The following is a 16812-nucleotide window of genomic DNA, read 5'->3' as shown; positions in this document are numbered from 1 at the left end:
CAGTTGAGATTCGATTAACTTCAGAGCGTAAAAATGCACATCCGTTAACATATCTCTCATAGTGTTGGTCGACTAAGATGCGTCAAGGGCTGTTGAGACTAATAACGAGGCGAGTCGTGCAAAGGGATGAATACATAGGTTTACAACGTGTATCGGCTCATACTTCAGTCATAAAATACTGTAAAAGGGGAATCATTGGCTACGCAAGCAACCCAACACAGGGTGCATGTCAAGTAAAGAAGCTCGGAGTGGAATGGAAAATAAACACATTGAAACGTGCTGGAGTGGGAATAACGACAATAAAAGAGAGAGAAATTTCCACTCAGCCCCTTTTCTGCTCGCGTCAACCGAATATCAAACTCCGCCGGCCGACCCACACGGTCCCGAAGACGTGCAAGATATCTGCCGGTCCAACCCAGCGCTGCAGTGAAAACAAAGAAGCGACTTGCATAACCACGTCCAGGAATAAATGCGAACGCCCACCCTACCAAACGGCATACGGCTCGTCGCGACCCCTAATACTGCTCCTTTAGGCTGGAGTCTCGGCGGGCTTAGCCTCCTCGGGCTTCTCCTCAGCGGGAGCAGCGGCCTCGGTGGCAGCGGGAGCAGCGGTCTCCTCCTCAGGCTTCTCCTCCTTAGGGGCACCCTCGCCCTCGTTGCCCTCAGATGAGGTCCAGAGGGTCAGGTTGTCGCGCAGCAGCTGCATGATCAAGGTGCTATCGCGGTAGCTTTCCTCGGAGAGGGAGTCGAGCTCTGCAATCGCATCGTCGAACGCCTGCTTGGCAAGGTGGCAAGCACGATCAGGCGAGTTGAGGATCTCGTAGTAGAAAACGGAGAAGTTCAGGGCAAGACCCAGACGGATAGGGTGAGTGGGGGTGAGTTCGGTCTGGGCAACGTCGGTGGCGTTCTGCGGGACGATCAACAGCTGCTCATTGCGAATAGAGAGACGGCGTATGATAATAAGCCGAGACGAGGGGTATTTACCTTGTAGGCCTCGTGGGCAGCGGTGGCGGCACCCTTGCGCTTGGGACCGGAAGCGAACTCGGCGAGGTAGCGGTGGTAATCACCCTTCCTGTTTACAATGTCAGCGCAATGTCCCGAGATGAGGTGTGTCCACGTCAGATTCGGTCCGAGTGTAACTCACATCTTGTAGTAGAAGACCTTGGACTCTCCAGTCTCGGCCTTGGGGATGAGAGCCTCATCAAGAACGTCAAGCACATCCTGGCACACTTGCTCCAGCTCGGTCTCGATCTTCTGGCGGTAATCGCGGATGATACCGACGTGCTCATCGGAGCCCTTGTTTTCCTCCTTCTGCTCGATGGAGGAAATGATGCGCCAGGAGGCACGGCGGGTGCCGACCACGTTCTTGTAAGCGACGGAAAGCAGGTTACGCTCATCAACAGTGAGCTCGCCACCAATCTAAATACGTGTCAATCGCAAATACCCTAAAAGCAGTCCCGAAGGGGATGGGTAGATGGTGTCATACGTTGGCGACTTCCTGTTCGGCGATTAGCATGGATACCCAGTAAACAACGCTGAGGGGTTGCGACTAACCTTCATGAAGGTGACCATTTCTGAAAAGCACAGAGCGACACGTCAGTATACACGTCCAGTCAAGTGATCGCGAAGTCCACTCACCATCGTAGCGCTCGGCCTGCTCGCAGAGCCGCGCGAGGAACGTCTTGCTGGTGAGGGGGTCAGTCATGTCGGGCTATGGGGTTTCAGGGGATAGGGGCGACGATGGGCATACTTCTCACGCTGCATAGTCACAATATTTGTTAGCCCAGTTCTTATCGAGAAAAATTCCAGATGGGGGTAAGCTCATATGAGGATGGGAATGTGGGATTGCGATGGCGGTGACAACTCAAAAGAGCGCCGAATAGAAGGAAATAACAACATACCTCAGAACCCATTGTGAAATTGAATCGAGATAGGTGGTTGAAACTTGAGACTTGAAAAATAAAGGGATAGGAAACACGAGATGCAGAAGAGGAAGATGGGTAGAGACGACCAAGTGGGGGGGAGAGAGATGGAGTGAGGTGAGTTGGGGGAATTGGAATCATAACAATAATACACTGTTCTCTTGTACCCGGTACCTCATGCCCCCTATTGTGGCACCGCTCTGTGAAAGTACCGGAGTACTTGGGCCGCGGCCCAGTATTTGTTTTACCGTCGATCCCCTTAATAAGTGATTAATATGGGCGAGGTGGGGTATATATGACGGTATTTGTTACCAAGTACCTGCTAATATTAGACGGTATCCAGCACTCCTTTTAGGACACGTGGATCGAATAACTAGCACGATATATGGGATCTCGCGTGATTCTATACCTAATCTGTACCTAGACTTCCCCTCTGTGTACATACGGGGTCATAATACCTTCAATGTCGTCCAAGGGACTCCGACCGGTACTGTCAACAAAATCAGGAAACACATGCAATTTCTATGTAGAGCTAGAGGTATGAGGTAAAAAAGCCTCTTTATTGTGTCTTAGCTATTATAGTGGAAGCCAGTAACGGTATAGAAGTCTGGGGATGATGATGATGCAAATGTCTTTAGAACCTTCCAGACAACAAAACCGGTTATGATGTAGTTGACCAGCCACTCAAATTAGGTCTCGAAGTATCACAAAGTATCACAGGTATTCTAGGTATTCTAGGTAGGGTTATTCAAGTAATTTCACAGTCTGTAGTAGTTCGGGCTAAATGTATTCAAAAGGTGTTTCTTTCAGACATTTGCTACTCTTTGCTCCAATAAAAACACCTTAACCAGCATTTACAGCACAGTGCTCTTTCCCCCATCTAATTCAATGGGCAAGTGGAGCCTTGCAGACAAGCTTTTAAGTTGCTGGAACCGAAGTGGCGGTTATGTAAAGTCCAGCTCTTTATTTTGATACTATAACTTTTACCCGATTCGAACAAAAGACATATAACTAGTGGACATCTGAAAGAGTATTCAAAAAGCAGAGGTGGCTGAATTTGGTCTCATGTCGACCTACGTATGTGGCCTTGTGTCCACAGGTTGATTATTCCAAGCTTGGAAGGTTAGCCCTGGAGAACTATCGGATTGATCATATCGTCTAGTTGGTCGGTGAATGCACTGCAAACTCTAAGAGGCTTGCTGGATTCATTTCCCCTCTAATGTTGGCTATCAAACGTGGCTTGATAGGGACATTTGGCCAGATTGGAAACAAGCTAAGCAGCTCAAGCAACAGAGATAGCAATTGTTTGGATATTGGCATTTGTCTAGAACACAGATCATTGGGGGTAGAATATATGATCAACAGATATATACCTAGGTACATATACAAGTTATGCAACATGGACTTTGGTTCTAGCGTCAGCCCTATAGGCAAGGGTACGTTAGCGTGCTTATGGAGATGCCACGCTTCATGCAACTAACAGGGACTGAGCTTTGGCCTTGAAGATCTCGGCCCCGGAAACAAAGCAATTCCCAACCGATCAAATATCTTGGCCTAGAGATAAGCGAGTACGAGTCAAGAGCTGTGGTCATGGCACAAGCCTACCGACATCGCACTAGTACAGAGGAGTCGATTCGGTCGGTTTAGAAGATTTGGATACCCACTTTGTTGGAAGCTGCCAAGAGAAGAGGTTATCCACCAAGTCTATCTGATAGGCAAAAAACGATGTAGCCTAGAGACGCCCCATCAGTCGGCCCAGTTGGAAAAATTGGCATGACGTTGGAGCCCTACGAGAAGCTCATGCTCCAATTCACTCAACCTTGGAAAAAAGAGAGGATGGTATAGTAAGAGACTGACTATGCCAAAGGTAGTAGGTAGAATCCTGATAATATCAAGCATATCTCGTGCTTTCATACTCAATAAAAGACAGAACATAAGAGGAAAAAGAGAAATCAAAGCGGAGAATTGCCGGTGACCCGCCCTCAGCCCTGTAGACCCCGGGGCTCTGGAAGCCCCACAGTGCCAGGGCCGGTGCTTACTCAGCCCCTGGAATCAAATGGATGAGAACACGTTGACTTCCCCCCACTGGAGGTTCGGTCGATCTTCATTTCTTGCTCTCGATCTTTTTTTCTATTTTATATCGCGTTTTCCCTCGCTTTGGACTGCTTCCTTTTCTCCGACTCTGTGTTACCCCGGGCATGTCACTACCTTAAAACACGCCCCCATTCCTCTGTGCCTTGTTTACCCCAACTATTCTTCCTCACCTCTACGGCTATCGCAATTGATCCTGCCTATTGCCGTTGAGGGTGTCGCGATCATGGAGAACGCTTTTCTCCGTACTCCAGCGGAGTCGCTGGAGCACTTCAAAGTATCAGAGCAGACCGGTCTGTCGCAGAACGCGGTCTTAAAATCCAGACAACAATATGGACCGAACGGTTAGTACCCACTCCGCTGCAAAATGATGACATTGTCAGGACTGACGTCTGCCGTTTACTTAGCTCTTGCCGAAGAACCCCCGACTCCCATGTGGGAGCTGATTCTGGAACAATTCAAGGACCAATTGGTTCTTATCCTCCTTGGCTCGGCCGCCGTGTCATTTGTGCTAGCTCTCTTTGAAGAGAGTGACGATTGGACTGCATTCGTGGACCCCGCTGTTGTAAGTGTCTGGATATTCTACATTCCATCCGGATACCTATGTGTTCTATCTTGCTGACCAAGGCATGTTTTGTTCACAGATCCTTACTATCCTCATCCTCAATGCCGTGGTCGGAGTGACCCAAGAAAGTAGCGCAGAAAAGGCCATTTCGGCTCTGCAGGAATATTCGGCCAACGAGGCCAAGGTCGTCCGTGATGGAATGACGCGAAAGGTCAAGGCCGAGGAGTTGGTTCCCGGAGACGTCATTCAAATTGCTGTCGGTGACCGTGTCCCCGCCGACTGCCGACTTCTCGGAATTCATAGCAACAGCTTCCGCGTCGACCAGGCTATTCTGACTGGTGAGAGCGAGAGTGTTGCAAAGGAGACCCGCGCTATTAAGGATGCGCAGGCCGTCAAGCAGGACCAGCTCAACATGCTTTTCTCTGGTACCACCGTGGTCAACGGCCACGCTACCGCTCTGGTCGTGTTGACTGGTGGCTCGACTGCCATCGGAGATATCCACGAGAGCATCACTTCCCAGATCTCCGAGCCGACACCCCTGAAGAAGAAGCTGAACGACTTCGGTGACATGCTAGCCAAGGTTATTACCATCATCTGTGTCCTGGTTTGGGTTATCAACTATGAGAACTTCAACGACCCCGCGTTCGGTGGCTGGACTAAGGGTGCTATCTACTATCTGAAAATTGCTGTCTCTCTTGGTGTGGCGGCTATCCCGGAGGGTCTGGCAGTGGTCATTACCACCTGCCTGGCTCTAGGTACCCGCAAGATGGCTCAAAAGAACGCAGTTGTCAGGTCTCTTCCTTCCGTCGAAACCCTGGGCAGCTGCAGTGTGATTTGCTCTGACAAGACCGGAACATTGACTACTAACCAGATGAGTGTTGAGAAGATTGTTTACCTGACCAGCTCTGGCACTGGCTTCGAGGAGATCGACGTCGAAGGCACTACTTTTACTCCCGAGGGAAAGCTCACCCAGAATGGCAAGGTCGTCGAGAACTTGGCCGTTTCTTCATCGACCGTCGCACAATTGGCCGAGGTCACTGCCCTTTGCAACGCCGCTAGCCTTTCCCACGACGCCAAGAGCGGAGTTTTCTCCAGCATCGGTGAGCCCACTGAGGGAGCTTTGCGTACTCTGGTTGAGAAGATTGGATCCACCGATATCGCCTTGAACCAGAAGCTTTACCGCCTCCCTGCATCCGAAAGATTGCATGCCGCCAGCGCTCACTACGAGTCCCGTCTTCCTCTCAAGGCCACCTACGAATTCTCCCGTGACCGCAAGAGTATGTCTGTTCTCGTTGGTGAGGGCAAGGAGCAAAAGCTGCTGGTCAAGGGTGCCCCCGAAAGCATCCTCGACCGCTGCTCACACGTTATTCAAGGCGCCAACGGATCTCGCGTTTCTGTGACCAAGGACCACTTGAAGCTTCTCTCCGAGGAAGTTGTTGAGTATGGTAACCGTGGCCTCCGCGTCATGGCTATCGCAAGTGTTGACAATATCTCTGCGAACCCCCTCTTGAAGAACGCCACCACCACCGAGGACTACGCCAAGCTGGAGCAGAACATGACTCTCATTGGTCTTGTCGCAATGTTGGACCCCCCTCGTCCTGAAGTTGCCAATTCTATCAAGAAGTGCCACGCCGCCGGAATCCGTGTTATTGTCATCACCGGTGATAACCGCAATACTGCCGAGTCTATCTGTCGCTCAATTGGTGTGTTCGGCGCGGACGAGGATCTCACCGGCAAGAGCTACACGGGTCGTGAGTTCGACGCTCTTAGTGAAAGTGAACAGCTGAAGGCCGTTCAGACCGCCTCCCTTTTCTCGCGCACTGAGCCTAGTCACAAGTCCAAGCTCGTCGATCTCCTCCAGTCCTTGAGCCACGTAGTCGCTATGACCGGTGACGGTGTCAATGACGCTCCCGCCCTCAAGAAGGCTGATATTGGCGTGGCAATGGGCACCGGAACTGATGTGGCCAAGATGGCCTCTGATATGGTCTTGGCTGATGACAACTTCGCTACTATTACCGTCGCCGTCGAGGAAGGTCGTTCCATCTACAGCAACACTCAACAGTTCATCCGTTACCTGATTTCTTCCAACATTGGAGAAGTCGTCTCTATCTTCCTGACTGCTGCCCTTGGCATGCCCGAGGCTCTGATTCCCGTTCAGCTGTTGTGGGTTAACCTTGTCACCGATGGTCTGCCTGCCACTGCTCTTTCCTTTAATCCTCCTGACCACGATGTGATGAACCGCCCTCCCCGCCGTCGTGACGAGGCGCTTGTCGGCGGCTGGTTGTTGTTCCGCTACATGGTTATCGGCATCTACGTCGGTGCTGCTACCGTCTTTGGTTACGTCTGGTGGTTTATCTACAACCCCGATGGACCTGGCATTTCTTTCTGGCAATTGGTACGTCCTATGATATTCCCGCGTATTAACTATGTGTTGCTAACATATCCAATTCAGTCCCACTACCACAAGTGCAGCGCCCAGTTCCCCGAGATCGGCTGCGAAATGTTCAGCAACGACATGAGCAAGTCTGCCTCCACCGTGTCTCTTTCCATCCTCGTGGTGATCGAGATGCTCAACGCCATGAACGCGCTGTCCTCCAGCGAGTCCCTCCTGACTTTCTTCCTGGGCAACAACCCCATGCTTATCTATGCCATCACTCTGTCCATGCTCCTTCACTTTGCCATCCTCTACATTCCTTTCCTCCAGAGCCTGTTCTCGATTCTGCCAATGGACTGGAATGAATGGCAGGCAGTGTTGGTGATCAGTGCGCCTGTGGTGTAAGTGCCTGTTCCTGGTTAATACTGATAGAATATCCTACTAATCCACGCCCCTTAGATTGATCGACGAGTTCCTCAAGTTGGTTGAGCGTCGTCTCTACAACACGAAAGCCGTCAACCCGGTCGCCCAGAACGGCACCGCCGGTAAGCCCAAGCGGGCATAAAGGATAGGGCTATATTGGCGAAAGCCTAAATATGGCCCAAACTTCCCAGATGTCTGCCCTAGCAGGAGCTAACCGGTGTGTAATAGAGATAGATTGTGCCTGATTTGGCTGGATATTTGTCAGCGTTGAATACGAGATTGCGCGAACTAGTTATGACATGCTATCATGGATGCCCATAGATCACTCTGAATGAAAGGTTACAACCTGTGATGGTTGCACTTGTGGGACAGTATGACGATGTGTACTTGCGTCCTTGTAGAAAACCCGCTTTATTCGATGAAGTCGGACCTTGCCTGTTTCCCTACACCTCTAGCTTGGAGGGCCATGATCCCTTTCCAACCTTGGAATGAAACCGATGGATGATGCGGTCCAGTTGTAATTGGTGCCCTAGTAGTAGATACGGCTCTTGTTTACGGCTATTAAACTACATAGATAATGCCACACATTAGCGTGTACCCCCCTTTCCCGTAACCAAAATAGGCGCGATGACGCGGGATAGTCCCTAGGTAGGATGCCCATCTTCCTGTTTAGGGTAATATGGTCTCCAATATACTTCGGAGTAGCATTCCACCAGACACGGGAGAGAATAACCCGTAATACGACCGGAATGGCATCCCGCGTAGCCCAAAGATGAATAGCGTTGAAACAATCCATGCAACGCTGACGCCACCCCAGGGTTTAGAGCGGGGATTTCGATCAGACCACAGCGAATTCGATCAAAGTTACCCTTTGATCCTCGGTGCAACTCCGAGTTGGCAGTTTTGATTGGACGTGATTGGACGTGGTTGGGTTCCCCAGGGATCGTCTGGGGGCTTTCCCCGGACTGGGGAAAAAGTGTGGAGTTTTGCGGAGAAATTGAACAGAAATTACTAGAGTGTCACCGTTTGTTTTTCTTTTAAATACCCCCTTTGGTCCTAGCCCTTCGGCTCTTTTTATTTCTTTTTCTATAGTCTCTTCTATATCTTAAGAATGGGCGTCAAGGAATTCCTCAAAAGCCGTTCGGGCTTGCGTGTTGATAATCGCGCGACTACTTCGGCCGCTACTCTGACTCTACGACAGAGCCTGTGGCCCTTGACTCTAGTAACGACCTTGTTCTTTCTATGGGTATGTTGCTGTATTTGGTCCACAGAGAGAGTCCTCCTACTAAGACTTCAATTAGGGCTTTGCGTATGGTTTACTGGACACCCTCAACTCCCATTTCCAGAAAACCCTACATATCGACCGAGGTCGTTCAGCTGGTCTTCAAGCAGCCTACTTCGGGTACGAAATCTCTCCATGATACACATATTGAGAAGGAAAAGAAGTCCCCGCTCTAACAAAACCCAGCGCATACCCCCTAGCCTCCCTAGGCTACGCAAACTGGATCCTCCGCAACTTCGGCTACAAGACCGTCTTTATCTTCGGTTTGTGCCTATACGGCATTGGCGCCCTATGCATGTGGCCCGCAGGACTAAACCAATCCTTCGGCGGCTTCTGCGGTGCCACATTCGTCATTGGATCCGGACTGGGTTCTCTCGAGACAGCAGCTAACCCCTACCTAACCGGTAAGACAACCACACATTCCACACGAGGTCACACATAGATATTGACCTCTCCTTGCATCTGTCCAGTCTGCGGTCCACCCCGCTACTCCGAAATCAGAATCAACTTCGCCCAGGCCTTCAACGCCATCGGCACCGTCGTCGGCCCAGTCCTGGGCTCGTATGTCTTTTTCACCGAGACAGAAGACGACGTAGCCGCCCTACAGCGCGTGCAGTGGGTCTACCTCGCCATCGGCGTATTTGTCTTCCTGCTCGCGGGCGTCTTCTTCCTCTCCAATATCCCCGAAGTCACAGACGAGGATATGGCCTTCCAGGTCGCGCAGACACACGTCGATGAACAGGATAAGCCGTTCTGGAAACAGTACAAGCTGTTCCATGCCACACTGGCGCAGTTCACGTATACAGGGGCGCAGGGTGTGTTTCATATCCCCGCTTCATTTTATCCTTCGTTCTGCCAAGCTAACTCGTTCAGTCGCTATCGCCGGCTACTTCATCAACTATGTCAAGGATACCTGGCCCGGTACGCCGGATGCCACATCGGCGAAGTATCTCGCCGGCGCGCAGGGCGCGTTCGCGGTCGGCCGATTCCTCGGCTCGGGGATTATGAAGTTCGTGCGTGCGCGCTGGGTCTTCCTGGTGTATTTGTCGTGTACGGTGGCTTTCCTTGCTGCGTCGGTGACGCAGACGAGGCAGGTTGGTGTTGTTATGTTGTTCATGACGCTTTTCTTTGAGTCTGTTTGCTTCCCGACGATCATGGCGCTGGGTATTCGTGGCCTTGGACGCCATTATAAGCGTGGCTCTGGGTTTATTGTTGGTGGTGTTTGTGGAGGGGCTGTTGTGCCGCCTATTCTCGGTCATGTCGCTGATATGCGTGATAATACGGGGTTTGCGTTTATTGTTCCGACTATGGTATGTTCTACTTGGATCGAGTTCATTTTCCTTCCCTTTTTATTCTTTATCTGCTTCCGTTTTCCTTGAGTCCCTGGCTAATTCTAGTTGCAGTTTATGGTCGTCGCTTGGACTTATGCTATTGCCGTGAACTTCGTTCCGGCGTATACGAACACCGTGGATAAGATCGGTGAGAGTGAGGTTGGTCTTGAGGGTCAGCGTACTAAGGATGAGGAGGCTGTTATGGGCTCTCATGGTATTGATGAGAGTGTGGGCGAGAAGCATGAAGCTGTCCATGTGGAACGGTAGATAGATTATCATTTCTCTGCTTTATATCTCCTTTGGGGTAATGGCTAATGGCTAATGGGTGTTGGGATTTTGATTTTGGTTTATTTGCTTGGGCGTATTCTGTATATAGGGACTATATTACTTTTTGCACCGTCACTGCCATTGCTGAGGAGGATGATAGTACTGGCATTATCTGCGAATGCCAGCTCATTTATGGGCGTCAAACCTTGAAAGCAGCACATTGGGGCCTGTCTCAAAAGCCGTGTAGAGAAATATATACATGCATGTATCGGCATATACAACGGACTGATCCTCACTCGTGAGGTCGTTGACAACTCCAGTCAACACGCATTTGCCATCTCGTGCTCGTCTCGATTTTGGGTATCGTCGGAAAAGCAACACCCGTGAAGGGTCCCTTGCCGCGCAGTTGTCGCATTCGCCTCGGACGGAAGGGCGGGAAAAGGTGTCTGAACAGAGACTGAGGATGTTCCGAGGGTAAAGTCGAATGAAGTGGCTATGCCTGCTTTGAAGGCTGGCCTCGAAATGGGCACTCAAAGCAAGAGGAACGCACTATTCAAACATCACTGCGTTTGCTATATACAGGGATATGATGATACTTATACTAAGCAAGAGATGCAAACATTCTCGGACATGATATCGGACAACCTTGAAGCCTCCTACGTAGATCACATCACATCCTGAAAGCACGAGTCCTACTCCTGCCTAAGACCACACCATTTAGGTATGTGCAGCTCCACCAATACCATACTTATATCCCTGGCATATCACCAGGGCAGCGCGGCGCATGGCACAGATGAGAGACTGCGACTTGCGCCATGGATTTTTGTCGACCTACAAGGAACGATGTTCGTCAAGCGGGTGGCTGACAGGAAATCTTTCAACGTTGGACCAAAATATACATGTTCGGGGATATCGAAGTTGGCAGTGGTCTATGCAATTTCATTATGCAAGTATTGTGTTGCTGATAAATCCAGCGAGATAATATGAGACAAAGTTCTATATGAAACAGGGGAATGCTAAGTAAAAGACATCAAAATCAAGCGAGGGTCGAATCATCATAAGGGTTCAAGGAAATGTAGGGTAGAGGGGGCGCTTCACGAAGGTAGGAAAATGTGAAGGAAAAGGGTGCAAGGGAGCGAGAGACATAGGTCCAATGATGGATCCAATTATGCCAAAAAAAAAAAAAAAAAAAAAAAAAAAAAGGCAGTCAAAGGAAATGAAAACGAAACACGCTGTGTAAGTGGGGGTATAAAAGCTCTATCATCTAACCAAACATAGGAATAAGGGATCGTGGGATGGAACAAGGAACACCCGAATCTAATGCACATGGGAAATTGCAAGGAAGCTGTCGGGTTGGTGTACCGGTATTATTCGGCGATGCCGATTTTGTCTGCGGCATCAGTCGGCGAGCGCAAAGAGGAGGAGCGAGGGGGCCGAAGGGGACTGGTTTCAAGGGCAGGAATAGGAGCGAATGGCGTTCTGGGGCTTGAGGGAGACCCGTTCTCGTCTGCTGGGTGCTCACTGGGGGCAACTAAACCAGCAGGCGTACCAGGCTCGTCGAACTCATCGACTTCTTCAGTTTCTTCCTCAATGCCTTCGATGTCTTCCTCTTCCTCGATAATTTGGCTCTTGCGTGCAGCAGGCCGCCCTGTCGCGACATCGGGACCGCTGGTATTCACCGGCTGGCCGGGAATGGGGGAGTTGGCTAGCCCACCAGACCCCGGCAGGTTACTGGTATGAATCATAGGACCCTTAAAGAGAGATCTTTTCCGTCTTGCAAAGACCAGGCTTGAAGAGGGCGAGTACAGCAATGGTGTTGGCACCGCCTCATTGAACGAGGACGACATCGGATCTGAGTGGTCGCCAATCTCTCGAGGTGCTCCGCCTGGCCCTCTTACCAACCGAATATTGCTCGGGAAGCGGGACGAGGCACCCGGGGTGGTTGGCAGGACTTTGACGGATGAATGAGGCGATTTGGAGGCTCTGGCAGTGGGCGTCGAGATAGTATCCATACTGTTGGACGAAATCGAAGAGGCCTTGGAGTGAGCACGAGCGTGATGAATGCTGCGGATCGATGATACCGAGGAGGATGTGGACTTCCGTCCTCGTAGACCGGCCGATGAACGCCGATAGGACCCCCGCGGTGTGATAGGTGAGGGCGAGAGAGAGTTCCGATGACTATTATGGCTGGTGTTCAATGGCCGCGGCTGCCGAGGGTAAGAATGGCGGTTTTGGCGGTATGAGGCACTGCTAGGAGCGAGACTGCTAGCAGTGGAGATTCGTTTGACTTGGGTGGGTGTCACAACCTCCTCCCCTGCGACCCGACCTGCTGGGGACGACGACGCCGCGGGTTTCTTCCCGGTATCTTGACCCTTGGCCGGGCTCAACTTTTCGGAAAGGAACTTGCGAGAGTTCGTCGATTTGGCATGGGGAGACCGCGCTCTCTTCGCCGACTCTACAAACCAATGCTTGAGAGATGCTAGTTGGCTGAGTATCGGATACTGGTGACGACGACTAGTGCGACGCCGGAAGATGCCGTGATGCTGCGTCAACTCCGGTTGTGATGCGCTCACATGGAGCATGCTGGGTCGTGATCGCCGCCTGTCTTTTGGCGGTGGAACTGGCCGGCGTAGTGTCGAGTTGTGGGACCGTATAGAATCTTTGTCGAGCGGCAATGGTGGCGTGGTGGCCTCAATTGGGAATACAGGAAGCGGTTCAGGAAGTGCAGGAAGATCTGGCACTGCCAACTGAGATGGTAAGCTTCGTCTATCCCGTCTCCCACGATCCCGCAACCCTGAGCCTTCTTCCTCCACCTCCATCAAAGCCGATGATCGCTTCTCTAGACGACTGCTCGCGGCGCTCAGACGACGAAGATTTTTTGCTTCGGCCTCCCGCTCACGACGCTTGCGCTCTCTCTTTCTTTCCTTCCGTTGCTCTTTCTCAATCAGCAGGGCCCACCAGCCAGCCAGTGGGTCGCACCGCTGAGCTAAGACATTTTCAATGACCTCGTCAATATTGACCCCAGCGCTTTTCATACGTTGCAACGTAGTCTTCTCCAGTGGCGTAGTAAACGGCGACGGTCTTGGGATCTTCAGGATTGCGAGTTGTTCAGGAGCATGCTCCGCAAGAAATGGATGAGCCAGGATCTCGTCTAGACTGGGTCGAATCAAAGGCCGTTTGGATAGCAAGAGATTGATCAAAGCCTTGGCATCGTCCGTGAACTTTTCGTTGAAGGTCGGCTCGTCTGACAATATCCGCTTTTTGGTGATTTGGTCATCATCGTCGTCATACGGCAGCTCGCCTGCCAACAGCGCATATAGAATGATCCCCAGGCTCCATACATCCACCTTTTCGCCCGCGTACTTCTCTCCTTTGAGCATCTCGGGTGCACTATAGCATATCGTCCCACAGAATGTCTGAAGATAGCTAGCCTTCCCTTCATATTCACGGGTAAACCCAAAGTCGCATAGCTTGACGTTTTCCTGTTTATCCAGTAATATATTTTCCAGTTTCAAGTCGCGATGCACACAGGATTTACTGTGGACGTAGGCGACCGCTCCCACCAATTGTGTAAATATCCGCTTAACTTTCTCTACCGGAAGTGGGCCGTGTCGAAGAAGGTAGTTGTAGAGTTCGTCGCCTAGCACAAGACTTTTGTCAATATGTTTCCCCTACGCGTTTTCTGCCATGCGCGTAACGTACCAGGACAATACTCCAGCACAAGCCAAACGAGGCTTTCAGTTACCACCACTTCGTATAGCCGCGCGATATGAGGATGGAGGAATTGGCGATGGTGGTGGATCTCGCGCACAAGATTGGTGTCCTCCTTGCTGGACGATTTGAGCACCACCTGCCGATTGATCAGTATTGCCTCCACAACTTTGTCCTTCACATGACATGACTTACCTTGGAGCCATTGGTGAGCTTGTGCGAGGCAAGATAGACCTTTCCGAAGGAGCCCTTCCCAATCAGCCTGCCCAATGTGTAATTACCTACGGTCCGAAGGTCCTTGGAGGAGAACTCCCTGCGGAGAAGTATAATGTTAGCGCAACTTGGCATTTAGCCGGAAACCAAGGAGATTGCTTACTCAAGGAGTTCATTGTAGGAGTTGGCAAGCTGTCGAGAATTCTGAGTTAGCCCTATTTCCACGGGCTCTGCGCAAGCCTCGGACAAAGGAAACCGGCGGAGCTCCCTATGTCGCATCCCTGATGACGCACCTTCTCCTTCTGTTTCTGGCTTTGAACCCCCGCTCTAGTTCGGGGCGGCATATGTTATGATTGCCAAGTTTCGTCGAGAGAGTCTCTGCGCGTCAAGGGGTTGACTGGAAATGGTTGGTGTGCCGGGGGTGCCATTCAACGGGACACGATTTGCGCGGATAAACGGTATCCGGGAGTGCGAGGTCGAAAGACGTTTCAGATAGGGGTAGCTTGGGGCTCGGAAAGATAACCGGAGAAAATAGAGTAACACCGCAAATGGTGAAAGGAGAAGGGAAATTGCATACAAAGGCCTTTGGAAGATTCCAAGACGTCAACGGGAACGTGGACCGTGTGGAGAACTCGGGACTTGGACGGGCTCTCCTTTTTTTTTCTTCCCTTGGGGGTCTTCTATTATTATCTTTGTGTACAATATACATCAGACATTCTATATTAAAGATAAATTATGTGCTCCGGACTCTGCTACTATCTAGAATCTCCTGACAATGTTCATAATAGTCAGCAAGCCGGTGTACCTATATAGGCATGGATGTACATAAGTGCACTTAATTGGCTCTGCTAGACTTCGACAATAGCCCTGAAACCATAAACTGACCATGATCGCCACAATCGTGAACTGTAGGCAGGATATATATGCGTTGTTACTTCCTTACTGTCTAGGATTCGACCCTTGCTTGTGGACGGGACATGTACAACGTACGATGTACGATGTACACCGACGCCCAATTAATTTAGTCGGCTGCACCTATTGGCTGATGCGTGCTGACATGAGTCAATTGGCGGAATGGCTGAACATCCATCGTCATATTACATGCACGGGTATTATATACTTCATGATTGCCACCAAGGCAGCGATTCAAGATGTCGGACTGTGCGTTCACTCGAACCCATGGTGGGATCAACGGGGCTAAGTCCCACCTCACCCTGGAAAGCCAGAGACACCATGCCAAAGTATGAATGAAGAAGATCTATACGATTGGTCAGCAACGCAGTCTCGATATACGCATGCTATCACCTTACCAGGAGGATCCCCGGGCCCCTTCCCAAACCCACCGACAAGATGTTGGGTCTTTTCGAGCAAGTATCGACGATTACGAACTTCGTCAACCACGGAATACTGGTCCAGCATCTGACATCCGCGTTAGTAGACAATCACCACCAGCCATGGGTGCGCATACCATTAGTGTAGCCCCGTTCCAGAACGAATAGCATGTGTCTGCATATTTATTGCATCGGCCATTGAAACCGGCGCATGATATTGTGTCGGCCCCGATGGGTTGAACATTGGGTAACCCGCGAACTCTATTGTCGATAGATCCCGTATCTGTCACTTCACGCTGTTCCTCATCTTCATCTTCATCGGGTTCTTCTAGTTGGGCTGTTTGCCTTGAAGCCAGCCATGTAATCAAAGCCTCGAATTGATTGGACCCTGCCGACAGTAGGGGCACCGGTTTCAGATCATTACATGTCCGGCGCAAGAAGTCCAGAGACCCGATCGCGCAATACGTGTGTCCACCTGTCAGTTGTCAGAAGGTTCATGCGGCGGAAAGGGAGATACGAACTATGCGATTCGCAGAAAGGAGACTCAGCCATGCCACCGTCGTATGTCTGATTCGTTAGACTGCGTTAGTGTCCCAATTGCGGACATAACCTCACGATCCCCACATACCTGGCACGCCTCAATGAAAGAAATAAAACCCAGCACATCAATATCCGGTACACCCTCGAGCCCCGTCTCACTCCGCCCGCGCAGGACATACCGTATGCCGGCAGCACAACAGCAGTATCGTAGATCGCGAGGTCCCCCTACACTCCCCTCAGGACCAACAAGCTCACCGAAGCTTCCATCAGCGCGTTGGACTTTAGGAAGCCACTCAAGACACTCTCGTCGCTTGACACGTGACAGGTCATCCCCGAGGATGAGCAAGTTGACTAGCGCAAAGAACGTCGCGGGGACATTAGCTGGATCCCAAGCTTCATTATCCTTATTTCGCTTTCCTGGCCCAAAGTCCGTGCCTGGGAAGCCACGGAAACCGCCTGAGGGCACCTGGCAGTGGTAGAGCCAGTCAATGTACCCTTGTCTTTCTTCCGGTGTGGTTTTGCTCTGGAGAACGCCAAGCACGTCCAATCCTGAGAGGGTCAGGTAGCCGAGGAGCATGCGATTGGAGTCATTGGAAGTATAGGCGGACGGTAGGAAGGTTTTCAAGCAACGGAGGTAGTATTTGACATGGCGTTCTGTGTTGAAGGTCGGGTTTTGGTCGGTCATTGCAGAGGATGATCGGGGGTTGGACCACTAAGTAGTAAGACGAGAATTGGGCAATCTTTCACCAGTAAGTCACGCAA

General features: G+C 51.0%; 5 protein-coding genes across 5 annotated transcripts; 2 read left to right on the top strand and 3 right to left on the bottom strand.

The window, feature by feature from the left end:
- Window positions 1–529: 529 nt before the first annotated feature.
- Window positions 530–2063, bottom strand: N7525_000169 (14-3-3 adaptor artA-like protein; the record flags this gene model as incomplete). Its single annotated transcript, XM_061211484.1, has 6 exons — window positions 530–907; window positions 985–1072; window positions 1145–1419; window positions 1555–1574; window positions 1639–1681; window positions 1902–2063. 6 exons carry the CDS (start codon window positions 2061–2063, stop codon window positions 530–532), a joined length of 966 nt encoding a protein of 321 aa, XP_061070710.1.
- Window positions 2064–4239: 2176 nt separating this feature from the next.
- N7525_000168 (calcium-transporting ATPase) lies at window positions 4240–7517 on the top strand (the record flags this gene model as incomplete). Its single annotated transcript, XM_002560117.1, has 5 exons — window positions 4240–4357; window positions 4421–4578; window positions 4658–6973; window positions 7031–7353; window positions 7412–7517. The coding sequence occupies 5 exons, from the start codon at window positions 4240–4242 to the stop codon at window positions 7515–7517; spliced, it is 3021 nt and encodes a 1006-aa protein (XP_002560163.1).
- Window positions 7518–8486: 969 nt separating this feature from the next.
- On the top strand, window positions 8487–10255 carry N7525_000167 (putative l-fucose permease; the record flags this gene model as incomplete). Its single annotated transcript, XM_002560116.1, has 6 exons — window positions 8487–8621; window positions 8677–8777; window positions 8844–9061; window positions 9128–9472; window positions 9531–9967; window positions 10061–10255. The coding sequence occupies 6 exons, from the start codon at window positions 8487–8489 to the stop codon at window positions 10253–10255; spliced, it is 1431 nt and encodes a 476-aa protein (XP_002560162.1).
- A 1367-nt stretch (window positions 10256–11622) lies between these two features.
- Window positions 11623–14634, bottom strand: N7525_000166 (non-specific serine/threonine protein kinase; the record flags this gene model as incomplete). Its single annotated transcript, XM_002560115.2, has 5 exons — window positions 14473–14634; window positions 14343–14371; window positions 14162–14279; window positions 13958–14105; window positions 11623–13895 (listed from the first exon to the last, which is right to left on the bottom strand). Exons 1-5 carry the CDS (start codon window positions 14521–14523, stop codon window positions 11623–11625), a joined length of 2619 nt encoding a protein of 872 aa, XP_002560161.1. The 5' UTR covers window positions 14524–14634.
- A 666-nt stretch (window positions 14635–15300) lies between these two features.
- On the bottom strand, window positions 15301–16735 carry cdc43 (protein geranylgeranyltransferase type I subunit CDC43; the record flags this gene model as incomplete). The annotated part of the gene is made up of 5 exons (XM_002560114.2): window positions 15301–15437; window positions 15490–15598; window positions 15648–15985; window positions 16032–16077; window positions 16139–16735. The coding sequence occupies 5 exons, from the start codon at window positions 16733–16735 to the stop codon at window positions 15301–15303; spliced, it is 1227 nt and encodes a 408-aa protein (XP_002560160.2).
- Window positions 16736–16812: the final 77 nt, after the last annotated feature.

Source organism: Penicillium rubens, assembly GCF_028828025.1.
Source record: "Penicillium rubens strain IBT 27055 chromosome Unknown utg000001l_segment0_segment0, whole genome shotgun sequence".
In the NCBI taxonomy this organism is placed as follows: domain Eukaryota; kingdom Fungi; phylum Ascomycota; class Eurotiomycetes; order Eurotiales; family Aspergillaceae; genus Penicillium; species Penicillium rubens.
Note: the sequence above shows the minus strand (reverse complement) of the source record. Positions and strands in the feature narration are given on the sequence as shown.